The sequence below is a fragment of the Prionailurus bengalensis genome, chromosome E4 (assembly GCF_016509475.1).
Source record: "Prionailurus bengalensis isolate Pbe53 chromosome E4, Fcat_Pben_1.1_paternal_pri, whole genome shotgun sequence".
In the NCBI taxonomy this organism is placed as follows: domain Eukaryota; kingdom Metazoa; phylum Chordata; class Mammalia; order Carnivora; family Felidae; genus Prionailurus; species Prionailurus bengalensis.
In genome coordinates, this window is record NC_057360.1 from 62,250,185 (window position 1) to 62,276,044 (window position 25,860).

Genomic DNA, 25,860 nt, shown 5'->3' on the forward strand with positions numbered 1-25,860 from the left:
CTGATAAAAACTGTATGGTTGGGGCGCCCGGGTGGCTCGGTCGGTTGAGCATCCGACTCTTGATTCTGGCTCAGGTCATGACCTCACAGTTTGTGAGTTCGAGCCCCACGTGGAGGCTGCCTGGGATTCTCCCTCCCCTCTCCCCTTCTCCTCCGCTCACATTCTTTCTCCGTCTCTCTCTCTCTCTCTCAAAATAAACATTAAAAAAAAACATACTGTCACCATTCTCAAAAAATGCTCTTTATTCATTCCCATGTGTTATTGCATTTAATGTCCCTCCACACCCGTGACTACAGGAAGCAGGACGCTAACTACTCCACTTCCCTGATGTGGAGCCCGAGATCCACAATAAAGTGCTTCCTGCAAACTTGCAGTGTGAGTGGCTGTGAGAGTTCAACCCAGCCTGCCCTCCACTCTCCAACCCCAAAGACACCGGGGGGCGGGCAGAACCATTCGGTCCTTCTCTTCACGCACAGAATGTTTAACGTCATCAATGGCATCTCTAGCAACAAAATTAGAGAAACCATAACCAAAATCCATACTTAGAATGTATAGAAATGACATTTCTAGAACCTGTTTTGCTTTTATTAAGTCATTCAAACTTCTGCTCGCTTTATTACAATCCAGGTAGGGTGCTGGTTGTATTCGGGGCAAAACCATCTAGGCATCTCATAGCATTTTGTCTTCACATCACGCAAACTTGAGTCCTAACCACTTCCAGCTGCTGCTGACACCAGCAGATAGCTCACCGGCAATTATTCAATTGGAAAATTTGAAACAACGTGAGTAAATCACGTTTTGCTGCAAGTGTGCCTATGTTAAAATATAATCACGAACACAGGTTGGTCAGTAATGAACCAATCTGCAAATGGTGCTAAGGGTCGGGCGCGGTATTAACACGGGCCACCTCAACATCAGTAAAAGACACTTTCAAAAGAAGACAGGATTCAAGTGGTGCAAACACAAAGACACTTCTGTTCCTGCGATGAACTACATGGGTATCTGTATTAGGACTGTTAGGATTCTAACGATGTCAGGATTTTTAGAAGCAGCATGTGGAGGAAGAAATCAGGTACAAGACCTAAGAAAACTGTTCACAAGAAAAGGGACAGAGCTCAGATTACCACTCAGAGGGCGATCAGTACTTTCTCCTGCTCGAGCAGGCCAAGTGGAAGACCAGCGAGTGCCTGTGTCACGGCTACTCGGGTCCACACCTCATCCCACGCCGTGGGCCTTGGGCTCCAGTTGGCAGAACCAATGAGCACATACTTGGTTGGGTGACCCTCGCACAATTTTGCTGTGACACCATCCTGGAGACTATGTAACTGATATTTTACTTACCCATCTTTTTCTCATGGGTACACACACACACACACACACACGCGCGCGCGCACACACACACACACACACACACACACACGGTCTTAGAATCCTGAAAGGAAGGAAAAGAGACCCTTCTAGTTCATGGTCTCCCAAAAGTGCACATCATCCAACTCAACAGAAGTCCAGAATGCGCAGAAGGCACACAGTGTTTCAGAGGGGATAACGGTCAGCTCTGATGATTTCTTTTTTGAATGGTGGCCCTAACGTGCTTTTCCAGTTCCAGTAAGTTTTGGTAAAATTTTTCAGCGGTGTCTTCATCTAGGTCCATCTAGAAAAGAAGCGAAGACAGCGATGACCAGAGAGGAAAAATGAAACAAATGGGCTCTGTGTAAAAGGAAGGCCTTCAACATACATTAGGGAACCGGAAACAAGAGAACAGGGCCGGGAGGACAGGGCCGGGGTTTCCGACTCTGAGATCCTGAGGACGTGTTAAGACCAAACTCCAACACTTGCCAAACCTACCGACGCTGCCCTTGCCCAGCAAGACTGAAAGGTCTGGTTTTTCTCTCCCCGCTAACCCCTGTGCATCCAGTAACAGAAGACATCAACCGACTGTCATATAAGGACAAAACAGAAAGATCAAAAGATTTTTTTTGAACTCAAACCGCCATCTACCTAATGTCCACCTTCTTTCATACGGAGCCCTAGTTTCAGCTGCGTGCACTGCCCTCCAGATAAAAGCCCACATGTCCAGGCTCCATTGAAGACGCCGGGTGCCATGCATTCACGCTTTGGCCAGCGAGGTCTGAGTGGAAGCATGTCGTACTGCCCAGGAGTCTCCTTTACAGGCATGGGCATGGGCATCCCTTCCTTTCTCCCTGCTTCTGTACTGCTCTCTTTTTTTTTTTTTTTTTAATTTTTTTTTTCAACGTTTATTTATTTTTGGGACAGAGAGAGACAGAGCATGAATGGGGGAGGGGCAGAGAGAGAGGGAGACACAGAATCGGAAACAGGCTCCAGGCTCTGAGCCATCAGCCCAGAGCCCGACGCGGGGCTCGAACTCACGGACCGCGAGATCGTGACCTGGCTGAAGTCGGACGCTTAACCGACTGCGCCACCCAGGCGCCCCTGTACTGCTCTCTTGAGCCATAAGAATGAGCGTCACACCTTATGGACGGTAGAGGGGTGACGGAAGGACCCTGGGGACCTGACAATTTGGGGGGTGCCATACCGGCCCAACACTACCTCTCTCCAAAACTGCTTTTACGCGCAAGAAATCTAAGCTTTCATCTTGTTCAACCTGCTGTTATTTCACACTCTTCTGTTTTAAGTGATACACTGTATGTAAAAGCAAGCTTTCACCCCCTATAAAATAAAGTGGTGTCTCTTTTCAGGTCAACACCGAGCTTAAACTTCGGAAAAAAACATTCTCTTTCTTCCCAAAGCTGAGAGGATGAAAATCAAAGAAAACTTAACGTTCTGGAAATAACATTTACATTCATTTTAAACCCTGTCAAGCATTTTTCCATATTGGAACTGTTAGAGGTGTTCGAGATCTCCTCCAACCCCACCTCTGAACAGAGGAGAAAGCTGACTTCTCTGAATTAATCAACATTTAAAACACTTTCTTCAATGCATTTCAATGAAATGCCAGTAAAATATTTTGGTGTATGGAATTGAACATTTTCTCCCCGTTCATAAACAAGGCATTCCCTCTAAGGGCCTTTTTAAAAGGAAGCTTATTGGAGCGCCTGGGTGGCTCAGTCGGTTAAGCATCCAACTTCGGCTCAGGTCATGATCTCGTGGCTCGTGGGTTCGAGCCCCGTGTGGGGCACTGAAGTTGACAACTCAGAGCCTGGAGCCTGCTTTGGACTCTGTGTCTCCCTCTCTCTCTCTGCTCCTCCCCTGCTCACGTTCTGCCTCCCAAAACTGAACAAATGTTAAAGAAAACAAAAATTTGTAAACAAGGAAGCTTACTAACTTACAACAGAATTCCCAAGGATTTCTTCTTCAGGATACTATGAAGTGTTACATAAAATTTGAAGGGAAAAACAAGCCATAGAGTCAGGAAACAGAAACAGCCGGATGAGACATCACACACACACACACACACACACACACACACACACACACACACGAACTGCAGCAACTTCTCAGAGCCTGTCCTGGGCCAGTGTGCATCGTGGAGGCCTCGGAAAAGGGGGAATAAAATACGAGGCGTTTCTCAAACTTGGCTGACAAACTGCTTTTTGCAAATCTTCTCAAGGAACCAGAATCCCACAGGGCATATTTTGGAAAACGCTGGAGGTTCAGAGGTTCATTGTTAGTAAACAGACACCATGGGAAGTGAGAGCACAGTCCCCTCAGGCCTCACGTTCCTCACACAGACAAGACCACCGCCGATTATGCGACGCCGCTGGGGTAACTGGTCTGCCTCCATCTCATTTTATTTTATGCCAATGCCTCCCACGTAAATGAGGCAGTGGGAAATGGGAGGCCGAAATAAACCTTGCTAACAGGGACAAAAATACAACAAAAATAGTTCTGTAAGTTCAGAAGAAATGTCCCTATTTTCTTACATGTCACTCCATGTGTGACTTCTTTCTGGAAGACTATACGGAGTCTAAAAAACAGCACTCTGGGTTTTTTCCCCACAGTTCATCCCCTGCCTCCTGAAAATACCAATGCACGGAAGCCAGTAACTGTCACGAGCAGAACTGAACACCCAAAGGGAAGTTAACTTCACTTAGATGCTTCATGTTTCACCCAAGTTGCAGCACATCTATTGAGCACCTATCACATGCGAGGCAACGTGCTCGAAAAGGGGGTATAATCCTCCGGCTCACAGAGCTTACAGTTGGCCAGAGAAGTCCGACGTTGAATGAATCCTACACAGAAGAGGTATGAGATGTCAAGAGAGCCTACGACTGAGGCCCTGGACCTGGGCTACCGGGTCACACAGGGCTGAGGGACAAGCCGAGGTCTCAAGCGTAAGCAGAAATTGTCCGTCAGTTGAAAGAAGAGGTAGACATTCAGAGGACATGCAAAGGCCCGGAGGCAGGAGGCAGGAGGGAGCAGATGGAAAGGAAAACAGGCCAGTGTGATGCCAGTGACCAGAACGGGAAACGAGGGAAGGGAAGCCGGGACGCCATGAGGGCCAGTTCAGCAGCCGAGCCACAGTGTAAACACATTTACCTTCTGGGTCATTACGTAATTGCTTCCAAAGCCAGTGGTGGCGCTCAGGTATTTGGTCAGGGGATTGAGAGACTCGGGCTTTTGGTGGAAAAGCCATACCTAGGAAGGAAGAGGGTGTCCATGATTCTTTTCTTCTTCTGCCCGACATGACTGAGGCTGGTGGGGATTGATAATCAGCACTTTACCAAGCTCCAAACAAACTCTAAACCTTCTCTTGAATATCATCAGCAAACTGTAACGTCTTCACGAACCACTACTGTACCCTGAAGGAATGGTCCTCTTAGAAAATTTATTTAAAGCAAAGACCCCTTGTGTTTTAGCCATCTCTCCCCTTAATCCCAAATTGAAGTTCACAGCATAGAGACGGGCTTTTTCAGAGTTGATACTCAGCTCATGCCACGGTAAGTACAACATATATTGTTACGTCATTTCACGTTCTTAATAGGCCTGAACGTGAACACCATTCAGGAGATGTACTGGTAAAAAGTAAGTCTCCCTACCTTCACAATTTTCCAGCCACCTAGCTCTTCCCTCTGGAAGCAAGCTAGTATCTTACATATTCCTCCAAAGAAAAGGTATTTGCTTAAAAGCTTGTATATTCTTTTCTCTTACTCAAATGGAAGCCAAATGTATACTATTCGATACTTTGCCATTTTCATTTGAACAATAGGCCCTTTGAGATATTTTCAACTCGGTAAATAGAGAGCTGTTTCATTCTTTTTTAAAGAAACAGTGTTCTATCTCATGGATGGAAATTGACACAATCAATCAAAGATGTAATGTACACAATCAATTTCCAAAGGATGGACATACACGCGGTCTCCAGCCTCTGCTAGTACAAACCACGCTGCAGCGAATGATCTAAGTCTGAGAACATCTGTAAGATAAATACCAATGATGGAATTTCTGGGTCAAGGGGACGTGCGTGTGTTATTTTGAATGATCTTGCCCAACAGTCCTTGATCCAGGCTACGTCAGTCAACCCTCCCCCTGGCTAGATGGGAGAACGCTCTCTCTCTACGCCCCTGACAGGACAGTGCGGTACCAAACTTTCTCATCTTTGCTGATCAGAGTTGAGAAACCATCTCATTACAGCCTTAAGGGGGCTGCCTCCTAGTCTGAGTAAGGTCGAGCACCTTTCCGTGCGATTAAGACAGTTTAAGAACTCTCTGTTCACACCCTTTGCCCACTGTTCCAATAGGTTGTTGTTTCTCTGGACTGTTGAAGCTCCTTAACCAGGAAGAAACTTAACCTGTTACTGTGATATGAGTGCCAGGTACCTTTTCTTGGGCATCGTGGTTAGTCTTTGGAGTAGATTTACAGTGAGGATTTGGGTCACACAAAACTTGATTACTTTTATTTAATCAAAATGTTCAGTCTGTTCCTGGGAGTAAGGATGTCCCCACACTCTTAGACGATTTAGAAACGTCCCCCATATTTCCTTCTAGTCATTATATATTTTAACTCCGTCGTGTGTAAATCTTTGAATTTATCTAGAGTTTTATTTGGGTGTGAGGTATGAAGATCCTGTTCTATTTTTTGGCACAATTTCTAGAAAAACCCCTCTCTCCCACTAATTTGGAAGGCCATCGTTGTCATATACTAGATGCCTGTGTGCTGGGGGCCTGTCCTGAATTTCCTATTCTACTCCACTGACCTGTCCATGCACCTGCCAGAACTATACTGTTTTCATTAGGACAGTTTTCTTTGAAATCGTTAACGCTGAAACACACAAAACGCTTTATAGTAAAGCTTCCTCTCGTCCGTGCCTGGAATTCCTGTTTTGCAGATAATGATAAAAGCAAATGAAAACATGTGCCCCGGCGTTCGCAGCCAGAAACCGAAGACGTGGGATCTGAAGAGAATCCGTAGAATTCCAGAGTCCACGCCCTCAACCACTGTGCTTTCGGCCACTCCGGCTTAGCCCACGTAAGGAGGTGAATCTCACCTGAGATCCTTCCTGCACGTGCGCTGTACCCAAATCCCCATCCACCCACATCCACCAGCATCTACAACCATCACTAAATGGCAGTCAGGGGGATACGGACTCATCCATCGACATTTTAGGAAAAAACAGCAGGGTCACAACAGATTTCTTTAAACTGTGACGTGCGTCACGCTGTCCTATCCAGAGCCAACTTATCCCTCAGAGCCCAGACCAAGGAAGCAAAGCCTGCTTCAACCAGCCCGGCTCCCACTGATCCCCCGGTGATTAGTCCGAGGACTTACCACCCGATGACAGAATGTCTTATTTTCTCGCCTATTTTATTTTCTTTTTTTAAAATTTTTTTTTTCAACGTTTTATTTATTTTTGGGACAGAGAGAGACAGAGCATGAACAGGGGAGGGGCAGAGAGAGAGGGAGACACAGAATCGGAAACAGGCTCCAGGCTCTGAGCCATCAGCCCAGAGCCCGACGCGGGGCTCGAACTCACGGACCGCGAGATCGTGACCTGGCTGAAGTCGGACGCTTAACCGACTGCGCCACCCAGGCGCCCCTCGCCTATTTTATTTTCGACATTCTCTTTTTTTCCAAATACAACTCTAAGCGCCTTAGTACCTGGAGGTTTTGTCTTCTAAGTGTTCCTCGCACCGCCGACGCTCAGTATATACTTGACCGCCACACCTGATTTTCAGTATCTGGGATGTCAACGAGTAATCACATTGTCTCTAATGCTTTGGCAAATATATTAAGGACTCATTAGAAGTGGCTTAAAAGCACTTGCTTCTACAATCAATTTATGTCCCTATAATAAATGCGTTCATTTCTGCAACGTTTACCAAAACAAGAGTGGCAACCAATTTCTTTCATGTTTTCCTTGGTTAATTTCAACTCAGCCAAGATTTAAGAGGCTGCTAAGTACAAGCACTACAGTGACAGAGGACAGATAAGCTTCATCTCGTGTGACAATTCGGATCCGTTAGCAGAGCGCATCCTTGGGCCCTGGGTTGACAAACCCTCAGGGACAGCACTTGCGTAATCGTGTCTGCCACACGGGATCCACTTGTCACGTGTGATTTAAGGAAATGCACTGGTTTTCTAACAAAGCAACAAACCGATTCTCTAATATTTAAACAGAGGAAAGAGAATCTTCGTATAAGGAAACGGGAGTTGGACTGTGTCGCCTGTACTCTTGGCCTGCAAGACGACCTTCTCCATGGAACCGAGGGCCCGGCGACCATCCTGCTCTGCCTGCCCCTGTAGTATTCCGCTGCTCTGCTCTCTAGCTGTTGGCGGACTTTGCTTCCACAGACGTGCTGTCCCTACAACCATGGTATCCAGGGCTACGGTGGATACTAAACTTAAACTTCACTCCTAATACTCTGCACTCAGCCTTATGGTCCCCCTTAGTCCAAAACAGGACGCTGATGATTTACATAGCCTATCGTTTCTGTTGAGATTGTTTCCACTATCAGTGAGCTGCAATTTATATCCGCTCTGGGGCACCTGAGTGGCTCAGTCGGTTGAACATCCGACTTTGGCTCAGGCCTCGATCTCACGGGGCGTGAGTTCGAGCCCCACATCGGGCTCTCTGCTGTCAGCACGGAACCTGCTTCGGATCCTCTGTCCCTCCTCTCTCTGCTCCTCCCCCGCTCGCACTCTTTCTCTCTTAAAAATAAGTAAACATTTAAAATACGTACGTAAATACATTTATATCTGCTTAGCGACCGTACAAGCTACTGCAACTCTAGCGACCTACCAGGGCTTCTGTTCCATTGTACGGTGTCAGAGTGAAAGCATTTGCAAAAAAGCGAAGCTGAGGAAAAGAAAACGACAGTCATTTTGTGGTGGTTTAGAAGAGTCACCAAAGCATTATTCATTCACATACTGAAAAAGGTTAACTTGCATTTCGTATCACTGAACACTTAAGTATCACAAGTCTAGAAGAGAAATATCACATAATCGCCATCATTCTGAGCTTTTAACACGGAGGCGTGTTTCCTTCTCATCTTTTCCCCTTGCCTGCCACAACAGAGGGACGTTTTCTGCCAGAGCTCTGCGAGAGAGAAACCTTTCCCGTAAGCAAGCATTTTCTAACGTGTGCTGTGAAAACTCTGGTCCTGCCATATGCCCAAAGCACAAAACAAAAACAAATGAGCAAAAACATGGTTCCGTGGTCACACAATGCACAGCCATTCCCTTCTTGTGGGAACTTTCAATGCATTGACGGCTCAGAGAAATCCACTTTAACGTCACCTAACACAGATTTCCCCAAATTATGCCATCCTAGAACTCTTGGGAGCTACGATGCATGATCAAGGGCTCATTCCCTTAAAGAGAAGGGGCCATTCAGATGGCTGGTGCTGCGGGAGACGTAGAGGTTCCTTACTAAGGAACCTCCGACGAAGTGAAACCCTGCCACCTTCTGGTTCAACTGCTTAGATCATTTCCCAACCCTTAAACACACCTTTTGGGTCCCAAGTCGAAGAGAAAGTAGGAGCAGAAGCGTCTGTCACTCACCAGCCATATGATTGGCATCAGCAGTGTCCACACAAAGGGAGGGAGAATTCCACACGTCATATTGGTCACCATGGTACCCGGGCACACCACACTGGAATACAGACCCTGGGAGCAGAGACAGGAGCAGTCGTAAGACTCAAATTCCGTGCATACCAACGCAGCCCATCTACATGCTCCTGAATACAGGAGAGACGCCAATGAGCCAGGAAGCCAGGGCGCGGAGGGTTTGTGCTCTGAGCTGCCCTCGAAGGTGGGCAAGCCATTTCGGCGTAAGAATCACGTGCAGAGAGCTCGCTACGGAGAGGCACTTCTCTGCTCTCAAGAAACTCCCAGTACAAAGAACAGCCACACTAGAGGCTGGAAGAGAAAAGCAGGATCTGGTTACCCGAGTCTGCGACGTGTTGGCGTAATCGAAGGCCAGATTATTGATCGTAGTAAGTCCTGAAGATGAAGAAGACATTTCCAGTACGGTGTCTGCCTTCAAGAAGTTTCTGATCTACATGTCACAGACAGCCAAACCTAAAAGCCTGGGTCTGCCCCCCGCAGGCACAGAAGAAGCACACCTCTAGCTCGAGGGGGGAGCTCGTGCCGTGAGAGGGGAATGGAGGGTTGCGTGTGGCGCCACAGACACCTCTCGCGCAGCCAGCCCTCCATCAGCTCCTTAGCCCAGCACCTGTCATTTTAGAAAGATCTGCCCTAGGAAGAGAGCCCAGCTACCAGGAAGGCCCTGTGCAGGCTTTACTAATCCCTGGAGCACTGGGATTCGTCTTGCTAGTTTATTCAGGTCAATTTTTACTACATTTTACCTCACGTAGCTGCTGACCATTTTAACTCCTACTCTTCTCGCTTGTAATTTTATGTTTTCTTTTAAAAGGAAATAGGACACATCAGTGTACCACCAACTGGTCAGTGGACAGAAAGCGCCCTGGGTAACAGAAGCTAGAGTTTTGCTTTCTTTATTCGGAGCTGCAGAGGTCTGATGGCGCCTGACACAGACAATCCAATGCCCGGGGATCCTGTGGTCCACCAAAGGTCCCCTGAAAACAGTTAAGAGCCTGGACTCACCAGCGACCCCAAATTCTTCCCAGGAAAGTAACATAGCTTCCCCCCCCTGCAGATGGCTGAGGAGGATTTCTTATTCTGGCAGCTAGCTAGGAAGTCAGGGCCTACTCAGTCCTAAGCGAAGAAACCTGTGAACTGAAACCCAAGGTCCCTGAGACACGTGATGTTCTAATGTTGAGCAACAAAAGAAACAAACAAGGAGGCAGCCTCGGTCCAAGAACACGGTCCCCCCACACGTCACAGGGAATCAGCTGTGAGGACCTGAGTGGTTCGCAGACGCGTGTGACGGGTCATTAATGAACGATTAAACTCTACCAGGTAGCCTGCACGGACCCGCCAGCATTTCCAGTGCTACAAGCCTTTAAAAGGATGGAGTTCACCTGGGGCACCTGGGTGGCTCCGCCGGTCAAGCGTCCGACTTCGGCTCAGGTCACAATCCCGAGGTCCGTGGGTTCGAGCCCCGCATCGGGCCCTGTGCTGACAGCTCGGAGCCTGGAGCCTGCTTCGGATTCTGTGTCTCCCGTCTCTCTGACCCTCCCCCACTTATGCTCTGTCTCTCTCTGTCTCTCAACAATAAATGTATATATAAAAAAAAAAAGGAAAACCAATCATACAGATGTTAGAAGGCAGCAGCATTAGCCAAAACTCCCTTTCTTGTAAAAGATGAAATCCCAAAGCTTACTGGACAATTAAAACATACGCAAAATCCCAGAGCCTTTTACGAAAAGAGCGGCTAATCCACTCTGACCTTGCCCCCAAAAGGGAGCTGCCGGAAACAAGCAGTTATGACAACTTTTTAAACATCTCAAGGAACCTCAGAAGGAGGCCAACAACTAGACCAACACACGAACTCAAGAAATAACAATAACAATAATAATCCTGATGCTGATGGCCACACAAACACGTACCAGCACAGGTGCACACACATAGACCACACGCCTTCTGTACACCCGGGGCACCTCCACACATGCACACACCACCCACACGATCACATTCGTATCTGCACACACCTGCAAACCCGACAGGTGCGTGTGGGCAGGCACACCCTCGTGTGCACACACGTGCAGACACGCGCACGCACAAGCGCATTCCGAGACCACGGCTGCGACTGCCTCACACCCGGCCCCTCTTCAACCCTCCTAACGAATCTGTGAAGCAGGCACTGTTTTTCGGATGAGGAAACTGAGGCACGGGGAGATGAGATAATTTGCCCAAGGATTCCAATCCAGTTCTAGGGGAATGTTCTCAGCTTCGACTCTTCACTGAGAGGCACGGTTCTAGGACCCGGACCACAGAAGAGAGAGCTCCACCTGACAAGGTGTCCATTCCAGAATAAACCAGGTCTAGACTATCACAGAAGGCCCAGACTATGGGGGCGCCTGGGTGGCTCAGTCGGTTAACTGGCTGACTTTTGATTTTGGCTCAGGTCACGATCTCAGAGTTCACGAGTTCGAGCCCTGCATCAGGCTCTGCGCTGATGGTGCGGAGCCTGCTTAGGATCCTGTCTCCCTCTCTCTGCCTCTCTCCTGCGTGTGCTCTCTCTCAGAAATAAATAAATTAAAAAAAAAAAGTCTTAGACTATTTCTGACGTATCATCAGAGAAGGTCCGGCAAGGGCAGACAGCTCCTTGGTTATCTTTTTCTCTCTCCTTTCTCTGCAACCCTAAGCCTGGCCCAGTGCCCTACACGCGGTAGGTCTTTTGTAAATATTAGTGGAATTAAATTTCCCCACAGTCCCACACTCAAACAGCAGAGTCAAAGCAAACAAAGGAAAATGCCATGGGAAAGACTGGAGATTTTCAGTTAAGATTTTAGACCCGAACAAGAGAGACATTCAGAGCAGCAGTGAGTTCCAGACCACAGAGGCCACAAGGAGCCAGCGAGACCAACAAGGGTTGCCTTCTGCAAAGACACACCCCCTAAACCCAGCGTCCTCATAAAGACAGAGCTCTGGAGCGTCACCCAAGCCCACTGTGCAGAAGGCTCTGTCACCCCTGGCTGTCCTATAGCACCTGATACGGCAGACACTGGGACACAGCGTGGTTTAGTGGGAAAATTCCACCCTACAGTCACACGGCCCTGGGCTCAACTCTGAGCTCTACCATTAGTAACGAGTTGTGCGTGACGGCTGGGGGCAATCACCTAACCCTCATCTGAAGATGGGGATACTCAGACCTACTGTCTGCACTGTCCCTGGGACAGGAAAGGCACTGAATGACACACACAGGTAAAGATACAGCACCTGAAACGCAGCAGGTGCTTCACAGTACGTACTCGCATCATTCGTGGGTCCCGTTCTGCTGCGGAAGCCAGAGCTGCTGAGGAGCTACGGGACGGCGAATGAATGCCCGTGTACCCAAGGCCAGGAGCTAATTATCTCTGCCCTAAAACTTTGACACGCACCACCTGTCACTCCTATTCATGTCTTCTCTTGTCTTCACGGCAATCCTGCTCAAGAAACAGTACCGCATCTTCTAACAGAAAGCCAAGGTGACCAGAAAATCAACTGTAGTTCAGAAATCGCCACCCTGCCATTTCTGCGTCACGGAGACAGGACTCACCCGCGAGTTGAAGTTCCTGTTCACAGCCACGCTGAGCAGGTCAACCGCGTACTTGGAGGAGCTGTAGGGCTCCTGGCCTCTGCTGTGTTGGATGTCCTCAAGGCAGAAATTCGATTTCCTCGCATTGCGAGACGATGTCCAGATAAGCTGGGAAGGACTGTCACTGTGACAGAGGAGAGGTGCCAGTTCCTGAATCTGAAGGAGATTTAAAAAAGAACAAAAGAGGAACAAAAAATGGATCAAAATCTACCGGAGGCGTACAGGGTAACAACCGGGAAACTACTATAAATGTATGCTGCGACTGAACAGGTAGGTCGTTGCCGGGGGGGGGGGGGGGGCTCTTACAGACACATGAGAGAGGAGGCCAGAATGATCCATGTGGAAATGAGTTCGAGACATCAGACGAACTGATGTTTAGCTTCATAAAGATACAGATGGTTACATATAAAAAGATTTATAACATATACTATAACATCACTATAACATATGCTAACATATACATGGGTTACTATGCACGGATTCTCTCCCTGCTCCGTCAGCCTAGAAGCTACTGATGCATCAATAGCAACGAGCCCTCGAATCTTGGTTTCTAATACCAGTGTCCAGCAAGAGGAACCAGATCTCCTTAGAGAAAAGGTGGATTCTAGGACTGGGGCAGGAAATGTACCGATGAGCCCACAGCATCGTGTAGTGCCAGAAAGGGCATGCTCAAAACAAAAACGGGAAACCATGACAATGAGGCTATGTCAAAGACATGCAGGATCCAACAGAGAGCACCCCCAATGGCCCAAAGGGACACAACTTGAGCAAATCATTTTTTTTGCACAAAATACGGTATTTACAACTCAAAGTAGGAAATGAGTATCCGCAAGCCCACGTGAATATAATAAATGATTTTTTTAGCTTTTTTGAGATCAAATCGACCAAGAAATGATTGCATAAAGAATTAAATGGGTGGGGGGGGGGGGGCCTGGATGGCTCAGTTGGTTAAGCATCCAACTTCAGCTCAGGTCATGATCTCATGATTCATGAGTTCAAGCCTCACATCAGGCTCTGTGCTGACAGCTCAGAGCCCGGAGCCTGCTTCAAATTCTGTGTCTCCCTCTCTCTCTCTGCCCCGACCCTACTCACTCTCTCTCAAAACTAAATAAATGTTAAAAAAAAAAAAAAATTAAAAAAAAAAAGAATTAAATGGGGAACGGACAAATCTTTCTTGCAGAAAGCTTCCAGATAATTTAGGTAGATAATCAACCCTTCAGGGGGTCAAACACAACCTCTTAAGTGTGAGCTACACACACTAACTCTCTTCCAAAGAGTACAATATGGAAAAGGAGAGAAAAACCAGAGAGGAACTTGACAATGAGAAACCTGACCGACACTACCTTGAGCCAGGGGATCGAAGAGAACATCAACGCTGATAAGCCACGTTGACAGTTCCACACCCTTGATATTATGTGACGAGAATGGTACTTAACCTCTGTGGTCCTCCTCCCACACATGACTCAAGTCTAACCACGAGAAAAACTTCAGACAAATCCCAACTGAGGGCTGCCTACAAAATACCTCAGCAGTGATCCTCAAAACTGGCAAGGTCATCAAAACCAAGGGCAGTCTGAACAACTGTCACAACCAAGGGGAACCTAAGGGGACAGCTACTAAATGTACTGTGGTATCCAAGATGGGATCTTAGAAAATTGAAGAAATCTGAATGAAGTTTGGACTCCCGCTAATAACAAGGTTGGTTCTCAGATTGCAACAAATGTACTACATCAAGGAAAGGTGTTAAATGAGACAGAAAACTGGGGGTCCAGGAACTCTCTGTACTATATTTGCAATAATTCTGTAAATCAAACCATTGGAAAACAAACAAAAAACTTACTAAAGAAAAACCTAGGAAAGTTTCCAGATGCACTCCATCCACATTTGTGATGAATAAATCAAATGCAAGCAAGAAAACTCAAAAACACGAGACTAAATCAAGTTAACTGGTACCACTCTGTGCTTGGAACTTCACGGAAATTACCTCTATACTTTGTAACGATCCTAAAAGTTTGGTCATGTTGCATATGGATCAAACTTGGGATGGATCCATTTATAAAATGCACTGACACCTGGAACCTAGAATCCAAGTTTGTGTTCCATAGAAAGTGGTAAGATTCTTAAACCTATTTGAAGAGAGTGGGAAGCATTCTAAGCCTCCTGATTATTTTATTAGACAAATCAATTCCCAAACTCCAGCTGCCTTGCCCACCCGTCAAAGGATCCACAGGCTGGGTTGTGTCACCAGGACACCTGTGCTAACTCTGCCCACGGCCACCACTCTCCTCCGCCATTCCCCTCACCCAGATGACCCGAATGCTTGATCTTCTGAACAACCTAATTTTTAAACACTAGATTCATCAAAAAACTCACAGAGTCGTAATAGCAATAATTATCTTCTATCATTATCGATGAATTTAATAATTCAAGAAGAGGGCAAAGAACGAGTATTATAAAAAGATACAGGAAATACTAGATAACTGATCTGTGGAAAGGTATAAAAACAAAGACCAGACAAGAATTCAATCCCGTTCTGACTTTACGTTTTAACGAACTTTTGCCATTGAAAAAGTAACACCACATCGCATTAACTAAACAGCACTAAAGGTTATAGACTGAAACATGAAAGTCCCCCTCCTCGCTGATACCCTGGTACCCGAGTTCATCAAGGTGACCAGTGCTCCCAGCTTCCTCTGTATCATTCCAGAAATATTATACACATTTATCTACACTCTGCGAGGATGCATCTTCTCCTGTGTGTTTACATACACGAGACCACACTATACACATTATGCCTCGCTAGTCCTTCTTTATGATAAAATGCTAGAAGCCGTCCCACTGAACTGCAAAATATTTATCACATGTCTTTGAACGGGTCCATACTGTTCCCGAGTTTGGCTACACCTTCATTTATTGCAAATACAGGCTGGTGCTGAAAGAGGTCCAATTTTAAGGGAAATTAGGCTTAAGGTGGAGACAGGTGGCGGCGAATAAAAAGGCGTCAGAAATACAGGTTCTGCGCTGGCCAACCCAGCATCAGGAGGAGTCCCTCCAACACCAAGGAATTACAGGCAACCAGCAACGTGGTCTGGCATTACTTCAAGCAGACAGCAAAGCTGTCCCATGGGGTCAAGCCTGAGGCAAGAGCCCTGAACAAGCCAGGCAAACTGCACATCTCCCGCTTAACTCCACGCGCGTGCCTGGAACTGTAACGTAGTATAGACACCCAAGAATCCGCAATCACACCCAAGAAACCCAATCACTAAAAGATCGGGTATGAATTCCCATTTAACAACGGCTTGCCCACCACCCCATCCTATCTGATGCCAAGCCCAGTGTCAAAGAACATTCAGAACAGGACTGGTATACTTTCTCACAGTTCTGCGCACGCGTGCACGCACGCGCACACACACACACGCCGTGTGCCTCTTTCGCACTTTTCTCTCCACTCTCTAGAGCCAATGTCAAAAAAAAAAAAAATTAATGTATCAATACACTGCTTTAGGGAAGCAATGTTTTCAGAGAGTACAGCAATCATCCTATTTAAGTACTCAACGACTTAATGCTAGCCAGGAATTTGTGAGCTGAACAAAGAGCCCTGGGCTGCAGCCATGTGAGCCTTCAAGGTCGCAACACTAACGTGAGCCGAATGAGCCCCAAGTCTTTTTACCAGGATGAAGTGGCCAAAGACGTTGGTCTCAAACACCTCCTGGAGCCCGTCGGCAGTGATTTGATCTTCCTGGGTCAGCAATCCTTCAGCTGTGGAGAACATATGAATCACTTTTCTGAAACAGAAGACAATTGTATGACTTTTAAAAGCTTCTTTAACTGAAGATCCTGAAAAACGCTCCCTGCTGCCCCTCCCCTGCCCCAAAACTACATTTTCCTTGATCCTATAACATCAGGAATAAAAACGTGGGGTTCCTGGGTGGCTCCGCTGGTTAAGCAGCTGACTCGATCTCGGCCCCAGTCATGATCTCACGGTTCGTGAGTTCGAAGCCCCGTGTCGGGCTCTGTGCTGACAGCATGCGGGGCCTGCTTGGGATGCTCTCTCTCCTTCTCTCTCTGCCCCTCCCCCACTCTGTCTCTCACAAAATAAGTAAACATTTTTTTAAGTTTTTTTTTAATGTTTTATTTATTTTTGAGAGCCAGAGAGACAGAGCACGAGCTGGGGAGGGGCAGAGAGAGAGGGAGACACAGAATCGGAAACAGGCTCCAGGCTCTGAGCTGTCAGCACAGAGCCCGACGCGGGGCTCGATCTCACGAACCATGAGATGGTGACCTGAGCCAAAGTCGGACGTTTAACCAACTGAGCCACCCAGGCGCCCTAAACACTTTTTTAAAAAGAATAAAAATGTCAATTTCTCAGACTGTGTCACTGTGAGTGCATAATAAGACGCAAAAATGCTTCCTTTCTCTCAATTCAGAGACATATTTACATACCTCTAACTCCTACCACCAATGGGAACCTGACACAAAAAACTTGCTGCTAAAATTCTCTCACCATTTCCCACATTGGGGTGCAGGTGAACCTCTGTGGGGTAATAACAGCCATGCCAAGGGGAAAATGTCTCACCCCAGCACAAACTGATGTTTAACTGCGAAAGTTACACAGGTTAGTTTTCTACGGGGAATTCCTGAAGCACCCAACATATGAACACGGTGATTTGCCATGAGATCAACTTATTAGGTCAAGACCAGCGTGTGTGTGTGATGGAAGAGAAGTAAAATAAAAGTAGCAACGTAGTAAGGAGCGTGCAAAAAGAGTATGAATATCTATGTATAAGTACACGAGGTCACAAAATAAGGTATATTTCTTACTACAGGTCATGGTCAAACACTTCTGGAGCCACTGTGCTACTCCGTATGGAGAATCTCCCAGGGGCACTTTTAGCTGGGTGCGCTCCCCAGCTCACCGGGCAAAGCACCTGCCACAGAGCTGGGAGATACTTCCAAAGCAAGTCTCGTGGATACTGGAGTCTCGCAGACAATGCTGCCTGATTCTGAAATGTTCTTCCTGCTAATCACACCCAGGCAGACTAGAAATGCACCTTCTTTTTTTTTTTTTTTTAATGTTTATTTATTTTTTGAGACAGAGAGAGACAGAGCATGAATGGGGGAGGGTCAGAGAGAAAGAGACACAGAATCTGAAACAGGCTCCAGGCTCTGAGCTGTCAGCACAGAGCCCGACGCGGGGCTCAAACTCACAGACCGTGAGATCATGACCTGAGCCGAAGTCGGCGGCTTAACTGACTGAGCCACCCAGTCGCCCCTAGAAATGTACCTTCTGAAACATCCAGCCGTTTGGAATGTCCTGGAGACCTAGAACACCCTGAGATCCAGGACTTCCAGCCTCTCCCACAAAAGACAGATGCTTTTCTTTCATGATGCGGCTGCAACACTTCCTGTCTCAACTCTTGGCCACCACCCCTCAGCCCCCTAACTTAACCTGCCGAGGGCAAAACCAGGCAAAAAAAGGAATGGGTTCCTTCCACTCGGTTCATCTAGAAATTGAACATTACCTTGAAAAGAGGCCAGAGAAAAGCGCTTTGATATTCAGCTGTGGGTTGGGCATGATCCCAGCGTTCAGATAGACATAGTCTAATCTCTGAAACCTGCAAGGAAAACACCACGATAAGACGGTTCATTATCCCGAGAGCAACTGGAATAAAGAAAGCCTATGAGGGACAGAAAACACTTTCTGAACCAAAAAAAGCGGCCACAGCCAGTTGAAGGGAATGTACAACACATCATACATTACACCCACTTCTTTCTCAACGGTTTCTCTTTAGCCACAAGAAATATCTGAGTATTCTTTTTTTTTTTTTTGACGGTGGCTGCAAACAGAATTTGGGGAGCTAGGCTGGGTTTTGAAGTTACATCTCAGATCAACACTCCTCCCACCTCTGTCATCCCAATTAGGATCTGCACACGGCCACCCTCGGTCTACTAAACCAACTCTCCTTCTGGTCTTAGAAACATTTTGCCTTTTTTTTTTTTTTTTTTAAAGAGTCACGGGGGGGGGCCTGGGTGGCTCAGTCGGTTAAGCGTCCGACTTCGGCTCAGGTCATGATCTCACGGTCCGTGAGTTCGAGCCCCGCGTCGGGCTCTGTGCTGACAGCTCGGAGCCTGGAGCCTGCTTCGGATTCTGTGTCTCTCTCTGCCCCTCCCCCGTTCATGCTCTGTCTCTCTCTGTCTCAAAAATAAATAAACATTAAAAAAAAAAGAGTCACATCTTCCCTGTTGATAGGTAAAATTTATATCATATTGATAATCGCCCAATCTGATCCATTAATGCTGGAACCTGAATGCCAAGATATCTACTAAAGCAAAAGATGCATGTGGAAACCTGTCACTGTTCGTGGCCGGCTCCTCTGTATCACAAGATGAGGGGGGCTCATAAGAATACAAGGAGATTACGGAAGCTGAGTGGGGGGAAGGCACATGTCGTGGAACCCGTCATGGAGAGAACAGTGAAATGTGGACCAGAGGGAGCACTTTCATATTGAAACCCCATGTAAGACTTAATGTAGTGTACTCCTCTTGAGCTAGGGGCAAGCCTGCCCTTGTGACACTCACAGACACCATGAATATTCAGAATATCCCCTAGACTTCTGCGCATTACACGGTCTCCGTGCCCTCTTGTGTGCAGCCCAAGACAACACGGGCCGTAGCTACTAAAGCTGGGACCTTAAAATACATCCACGCTCACCAATTCAGATCCCACACAAACATTTCTTGATCAGTCTACAAGTAATGAACAGCCAAATGACTCTAATTACTAAATTTACTGCTTAAAATACTAACGTGGAAGGGGTGCCTGGGTGGCTCAGTCGGTTGAGCATCCAACTTCGGCTCAGGTCAGGACCTCACGGTTCGTGAGTTCGAGCCCCGCGTCGGGCTGTGTGTGGACAGCCCGGAGCCTGCTTCGGGTTCTGTGTCTCCCTCTCTCTCTCTGGCCCTCCCCTGTTCACCCTCTGTCTGTCTCTCTCTCTCAAAAATAAAAAAGTTATAAACAATTATTTTTAAACATGCTGATGTGGATACTACTGGGCCATCCACATAAGCACCAGTCATGTGGGCCCATCTATTGTTGGATGTTCCGTTACCTAATTTGCAAACTTCCATCTAAGAACATGAACACATCTTGCTAGGAATGGAAAGGAAAATGTTTAGCAAAGGGTGGAAATTGCACCAGAATGCCAGATCCAGGTCTGGCTTCAGTAAAATGGCATACTTACCACTCTCAAAGATTAAGTGACAGAACGTTAAGTGCTCTAGTCTGGATAAAATGGAACTACAATTTCTTACTGGTTTTCCTCTGCACGTAGCTTACAGAAGAGAGTCGTGCGGCCAGAAAACCCAGGTGTCAGGAATGGTGCTGAATTAGCCAACGGAAGGGACCTTCCCAAGCTCTCTTTGGCTCGAATTTACCTCGGGTCTACCATCGTGGACAACCATTTGGGGCCATTAAGTGCAGGAGATCCTTTTTTTTTTTAAGGTTATTTATTTATTTTGAGAGAGAGACAGACAGATACGAGCAGGGTCGGGGCAGAGACAGGATCCCAAGTGGGCTCCACACTGTCAGCTCAGAGCCCAGTGTGGGGCTCGAACTCATGAACCGTGAGATCATGATCTGAGCTGAAGTCAGACACTCAACCGACTGAGCCACCCAGGCGCCCAGGAGATTCTTGACATAGTAATGGATATGTCTGGACACGAGCACACATCCCCAAATTTGTGACTCTTACTACAACTATCATTTCCTAACTTTGGGAGACACCACTCAGCTCAGCAAGAGCTGTTCTGCTGATGAAATAAATACATCAAAGCTGCACAAAATGCTGACGGCAGACACGTATTACCTTCGTGCTCCCTTCCACCTTACTGCCCTGCGGCCTCAAATCCCTGTGAAATCACTGCAACTTAGCTAAGTCACTAAGCTTGTGATAACTAAACATCTTGAAACTTTGAAGGCAACTGAGAAAAGTCAATACTATGAACGTTACAACTTAAAATCTCGAAAGTCAACTGTACTAGCATGGGCTACTCTTAACTGAGGACAAAGGCTCTTCTCTGCTAAGTGAGGAAACACCACGAAATCTCTACAAAACAGAAAAGACACGCTGGCTGAGAAGGTTTGGGGAAAACAATGCCTGAAACCTGATTTGAGCTCGAAACGTCTGTCCTGACGCTGGGGTTTTTAAATACATTTATTGTGCGGTTTCACAGACTTGGAAAGTCAAAGTTATGGAAGAGCAGGGGATAGGAAATGTAGATATTTCTCAGTTTTTTAGAAGGATGTTGTGGCAGAAAATTCCAGGAGCTCAGGACTAGTGAGAAGTGAGATTTCCCAACAGGGTGAGGCTGCACCCAGAAAAGCCGGGTGAAGAAGGCTGGCTTCCACCTTCACCCTGTCCCTTGTGTCTTTGGAACAGGGACAGGCAAATGGCCAGCAATTCCCACACGCAAAACACGAAGTTGCATTCTTCAGTAGATGCCTTTACCAAGAAGGCCTTCCTCGTTTTTACTGGACATCATTTTACTGTCCACGGAAACAAAGCGGCTTAAGGACCTCGAGGACAGGGGCGCCTGGGTGCCTCAGCCCATTGAGCGTCTGGCTTTGGCTCAGGTCACGATCTCACAGTTCGTGGGTTTGAGCCCCGCGTCGGGCTCTGTGCTGACAGCTCAGAGCCTGGATTCTGTGTGCCCCTCCCCCGCTACTGCTCTGTCTCTCTTTGTCCCTCAAAAATGAATAAATGTTTAAAAAAACAACTTAAAAAAAAAAAGGACCTCAAGGACAAAAATGTTTGAAAATTAAGTATTCCACATATCTCCGGGGCTCAGTACGGACCAGTGCAGGGCTCCTGACCTTTTTGGATCATAAATTCTTCCTAGAATTTAAAATTTACAAAAAAAACAAACAACAAAAAAAAAGCATGCCTTCTTTTCCCAGAAAACAAATGCACTGTGCATCTGTATGCGATTTTGTGCACACTTTCCAGGGAGTTATACGTCCAAGGACCCTATTCCTTCATACACGAAATATTTCTCAGATACCTGTTATATGCCAATTACTGTGTCGATGTGAACAAATCTTTATGGACCTGTGGGGGAAATAATCTCTGAAGAAATAGGATGTAGACGTGGGCTCTAAGACCAACCCAACCGACAGGAAGTCCCACCACCTTCTCAGCCACATTCCTCTTATCTCTGCGTCTCAGGCTCTTCACCTGGCAAATGTCAACACCTGTCCAACCTACTTCATGCAGGTGTGACACAGAGGAGAGATACAAAAACTGCATTCAGAAAGGAATCACCTTGCTGCCCACGCAACTGACCACACATCAAGGCGTCCTCATAAATTCATCCCCGTGAGATAATCACGATTACGATTGAGAACGAAGGTGCAATGAGTCGCTCCATACGGATCTCCCCAGCACGACTACGGCTTGCACCGCGCCTTTTTCTTCGTAGGTTTCCCTACCCTTTCATATTCTGTTCGCCGCTGTGTGACACAATCAGGTGAGAGAAAACCCATCAGCAAGAGGCGTACCTTTGCTTGAGCTCCTCGGAAGCCCGGAACACCGACTGCAGGTTGCTGACATCCACCTGCACGATGCTGACCTCGGCGAGGGGGTGAGAGGCCAGCAGAGCCTCGCAGACCGCTTCCGCTTTGCTCCTGTTCCTGCAGGCCAGACACAGGTGCAGCTCGTGGTCCTCCTCCAGCAGCCGCTTGCAGAGGGCGAGGCCAACGCCGCTGGGGGTCAGTTCGGACACGGAACATGTGTTAATTCAGGCGGTGCCACAGAGGCCTTTCCCCCCGGTTCAGAGAGCCGACCTTGTCAACGTGAGCTCCGATGAGGGGCCCGGGCGGGGAGAAAAGACTCAAAAACTATGAAAAGAAAGGAACCCCCTACCCCAACTGAACAGTCAGTCCCTCTCTCAGGCCGCTGTCCCGTTTGTTTCTCTCATTCTGCAAACGCTGTCACCCACAAATAACTGCACTGCAAATGAGAGCTGTCTTTCAATGCAGCGATTAACCTGCGGGCAGGGTTCCTTCTGTACTTGTTACGACACTCATGAACGTGATTCAGAGCGTCGCCAGCAAGAGTTGAAAAGAGCATCATATGAGCTGTTTCCCGTGTGCATGTTTGACTTTGCTGTCTAGGTTGCTCAAGGGCAAGGGCTCCACGCCCCGTTGGTACGGTGGCCACTATCAGGGGCAAGAGCAGCTCCCGATAAGGACTGGACGGATCTTTCACTACCGCGGCAGGAGGCGGGTTCCTCTCAACTACTACGAGATCGAATAACCACTAGGAGAGAAAAAACCCAACGCGATTAAGTAGAAGGTAGGAAGAGGAAATACAAGCTGGGCACCAGGAAAGAGGACGAGTCAAGGACAGATAAACTCCTTAGAAAAGGCATTTGAAACTGCACAGTGGGTGGGAACAGTACTCAGACCAGCCTGGCTGGGGGTGGCCGGAGCCTGGGCTTTGCCAACAGAGCATCAGGTGTATTTACACTTGTTCCTCCTCACTTGAGAATAGCAGGTCTTTACGATAATTATCCAACTGCATCCATCACAACGTATGCAAAAGAAGCAAACATACAAAATCAACTCTGGGTCACTTCAAGGACAGCTTGGGAAGCCCCGAATCCGTTGTTCATTCAGGGCACTGAGGAGAGGACACGCTAAACCAGGCCACTCACAGACACCTGCCACGCTGGCTTAGCTAATAGGGATGCGGCTAGGTAGCCCCGAGTGGACGGATTTTAGATGACATTGGACATACCCCCCGCCTTCATCCCTCCCCACTGCAACGGGCAGGAGAATGGCTGGGGCTGGGGGGTGTCGCCTCCACACATTCTTCACATTAGTGAAAAGAGAACGCAGAGGGGGCGGAGTCCACGCGGGCAACCCTGGAATAACTAGAAACGGGCGGTGATGGTGCTGTGCGCGCCTCCCGGGACTTTGCAGAAGACGGTTAGTTTTGTAACAGTGTGTGCAGGCGTCCAGCTCTGTGCTGGATGGAATGACACACCCCACCCGCACCCCGTCCTCCTGCTCACGGGTGTCGACACATATCCGGGGTTCAGCGTCCTGCACAGACAGGACACCGGGACTACAAGACGGACCAGGTGCAGGAGGCGGGGGTCGGCGTGGAGAGCGCCCCTGTCCCGGACACCAACAGGACCCCCGCGACGCCCCAGGCTGCTTTTCCGCCGTCACGTTCAATTCCGGCACCGGCTACCGAGCCCCCTGCGCGGCCGGACGCCGGGACGTCGCGCGCCGGGGACCCGGGAACAGCGGGGCAGGTGCTCGCGCGAGGTCCCACCGCGCCAGGCCGGGGACGCGCGCTCCCGGGGGCGGTCGCCGGCGGTGGCCCGCCTCGTACTTCCTGCTCCCTGAGACCCCTGACCCGCCGCTGCCGCCGCCGCGACCGCCGAGGACGCCTCACCTGCTCGCCCCGGTGACCAACACCGCTTTCCGCATGGTCTCCCACCCCGCCGCCCTGCCGCGGAGCCGGCAGCCGCCACTGCCTCGCGAGCGCTGGAAACCAGAAGCCCTCCTCGGCCACGCCCACGCCGCTGCTGTCCAATCAGGACCCGACGGTGCTCCGCTCGCGTCATCGGCTCTTCTCCAATCGCGGCCGGCGGTGCGCTCCAGGCGCCGGGCCCCGGGTGGGGTGAGGTAGGCCGAGGGGCGGAGCCGCACCCGAGCCAATCCGGACGCTCGTCGTCCTCCGTAGCTCAGGTGTCCCGCGGGACCCACCCGGCTCCTGCTGCACCTGCCCTTTGCTGGGTCGGGCTTTCCCCCAGCAGAGCACTGGGGCGCGGGATGCGTGGCACGCACGGGATCTGTACCCTGGTGCCCCCGCCTGGCCTCTATTGCAGGAAGGCCTCGGGATGTTTGCACCAGAACTCCTTGTCTTAGAGAAAAGATTTGGGTCTAGGAGTTAAAGTTTGGGTATTGTCATCTACTTCGTTTTCTACTCCTTTTGGGATGTGTAGATCCAGGCACTGTGCCACTTTACAGACAAGCTTCTGGTCCCAGACCTGCTGTTCCTCTAAAAAAAAAATCCTCTTTGGAAAAATGAACATTGATTTCCTTAAAAATTTTTTATACAATCATGGATGAGTTGCCAGTTTTCAAAATTTGGAACATCTATGAACCTGAGAACCTAAGAACTTCATAGGACATTACCAGTGGTGTACTATAAACTCCTACTTCAGTGCTTCTCAAACTCTGTGATAAACAACCCCTTTTGTTTTTCCCAGCCATCCCAGATGGGTACTCCTGAAAAATACGAGAGCAATGAGTCATGAGAAAAATGAAATAAAAAGCAAAGGATGCAAAATTCAAGCCCGGATTTTTTTATTATTAGATTTAACATATAAAAGAGTCTTCTGCCCAAGTGCTATAAAAGTTTCTAATGCTTAATCCAGGTTTCTATATTTATCGTGCATTGGTAACAAGGTGACCGTCACTGGTCCGGGTTCACCCTAAGAAACTCCCCACATCATGTATCTAACTCTAGGGAACACGCTTTAATCTACTTCATGGCCTCTGTAACAGTTTCAATTATTTATACACAGCAATGATCCCCGAGCAATATGAGACTGATATAATCTATACTGTCTTTTGAAATCATAGAGGTCTTGATTAATTTGATATTGTAACAGCACTCCAACCGGTTGTAAGAGTTAAGTTGCTTCAAGTGTATGTGCCTCTGGCCTTAGGGAGTAAAGAACCAAACTTTCCCAGAAGATAAGACCGGACTACATTGGAAAACGGGTGCCACGGAGGCCAGCACGTCTGTGCAGGGTCATGTTGACACATAACTAACTGCCTGGACGCCTGCTTCTCCTGCACACGGCCCCCCTCCCTTCTCCCATGCCTTCTCCTTTAAAACGCTCCAGCTTCACCTGGATGGGGAGATGGTCTTTGAGAAGTTACTCTACGATCTTCCCAGGTCGCTGGCTTCCTTGAATAAAGCATCCTTTGTTTCCCACCATCACTTGTTTCTCGAGTGTTGATTTCGAGTGGGGAGCAGCTGAACCCGAGTTCAGAACTGGTTCTCTGTCCACTGATAATATCAGCTAGTTTAGAAATCCCTTATCTTATACCAATAAAATTATATTAAAAATAAATCCTATTATTTAAATATTGGATTCCTAAATAATCACAGTTTTTTCAATTTTTTAGAGGGGAGGGG

The 25,860-nt window shown here is 48.0% G+C and overlaps 1 protein-coding gene across 7 annotated transcripts; it reads right to left on the reverse strand.

Moving 5' to 3' along the window:
* Positions 1-224: 224 nt before the first annotated feature.
* On the reverse strand, positions 225-24,234 carry HSD17B7 (hydroxysteroid 17-beta dehydrogenase 7). 7 transcript variants are annotated; one of them, XM_043567552.1, is made up of 10 exons: positions 24,103-24,233; positions 22,197-22,400; positions 18,163-18,255; positions 16,311-16,425; positions 12,602-12,796; positions 8,980-9,084; positions 8,219-8,275; positions 4,519-4,617; positions 3,309-3,341; positions 225-1,651 (listed from the first exon to the last, which is right to left on the reverse strand). In XM_043567552.1, exons 1-10 carry the CDS (start codon positions 24,135-24,137, stop codon positions 1,550-1,552), a joined length of 1,038 nt encoding a protein of 345 aa, XP_043423487.1. In that variant the 5' UTR covers positions 24,138-24,233; the 3' UTR covers positions 225-1,549. The 7 variants fall into 7 exon arrangements, 6 of the variants coding, with proteins under 6 accessions (XP_043423487.1, XP_043423490.1, XP_043423488.1 ...); XM_043567555.1 differs by lacking the exon at positions 8,219-8,275; XM_043567553.1 differs by lacking the exon at positions 3,309-3,341 and having other exon boundaries at positions 24,103-24,232.
* Between the last annotated feature and the right edge of the window lie 1,626 nt (positions 24,235-25,860).

Bases quoted from the DNA above. Each gene is read 5' to 3' on its own strand.
- HSD17B7 (XM_043567552.1), bottom strand. From the start codon at position 24,137: ATGCGGAAAGCGGTGTTGGTCACCGGGGCGAGCAG. The intron at 22,401-24,102 runs GTGAGGCGTCCT...ACTGACCCCCAG, and splicing joins TTGGTCACCGGGGCGAGCAG to CGGCGTTGGCCTCGCCCTCT. The intron at 16,426-18,162 runs GTAATGTTCAAT...CTTCTGTTTCAG, and splicing joins TTCTCTGGCCTCTTTTCAAG to AAAAGTGATTCATATGTTCT.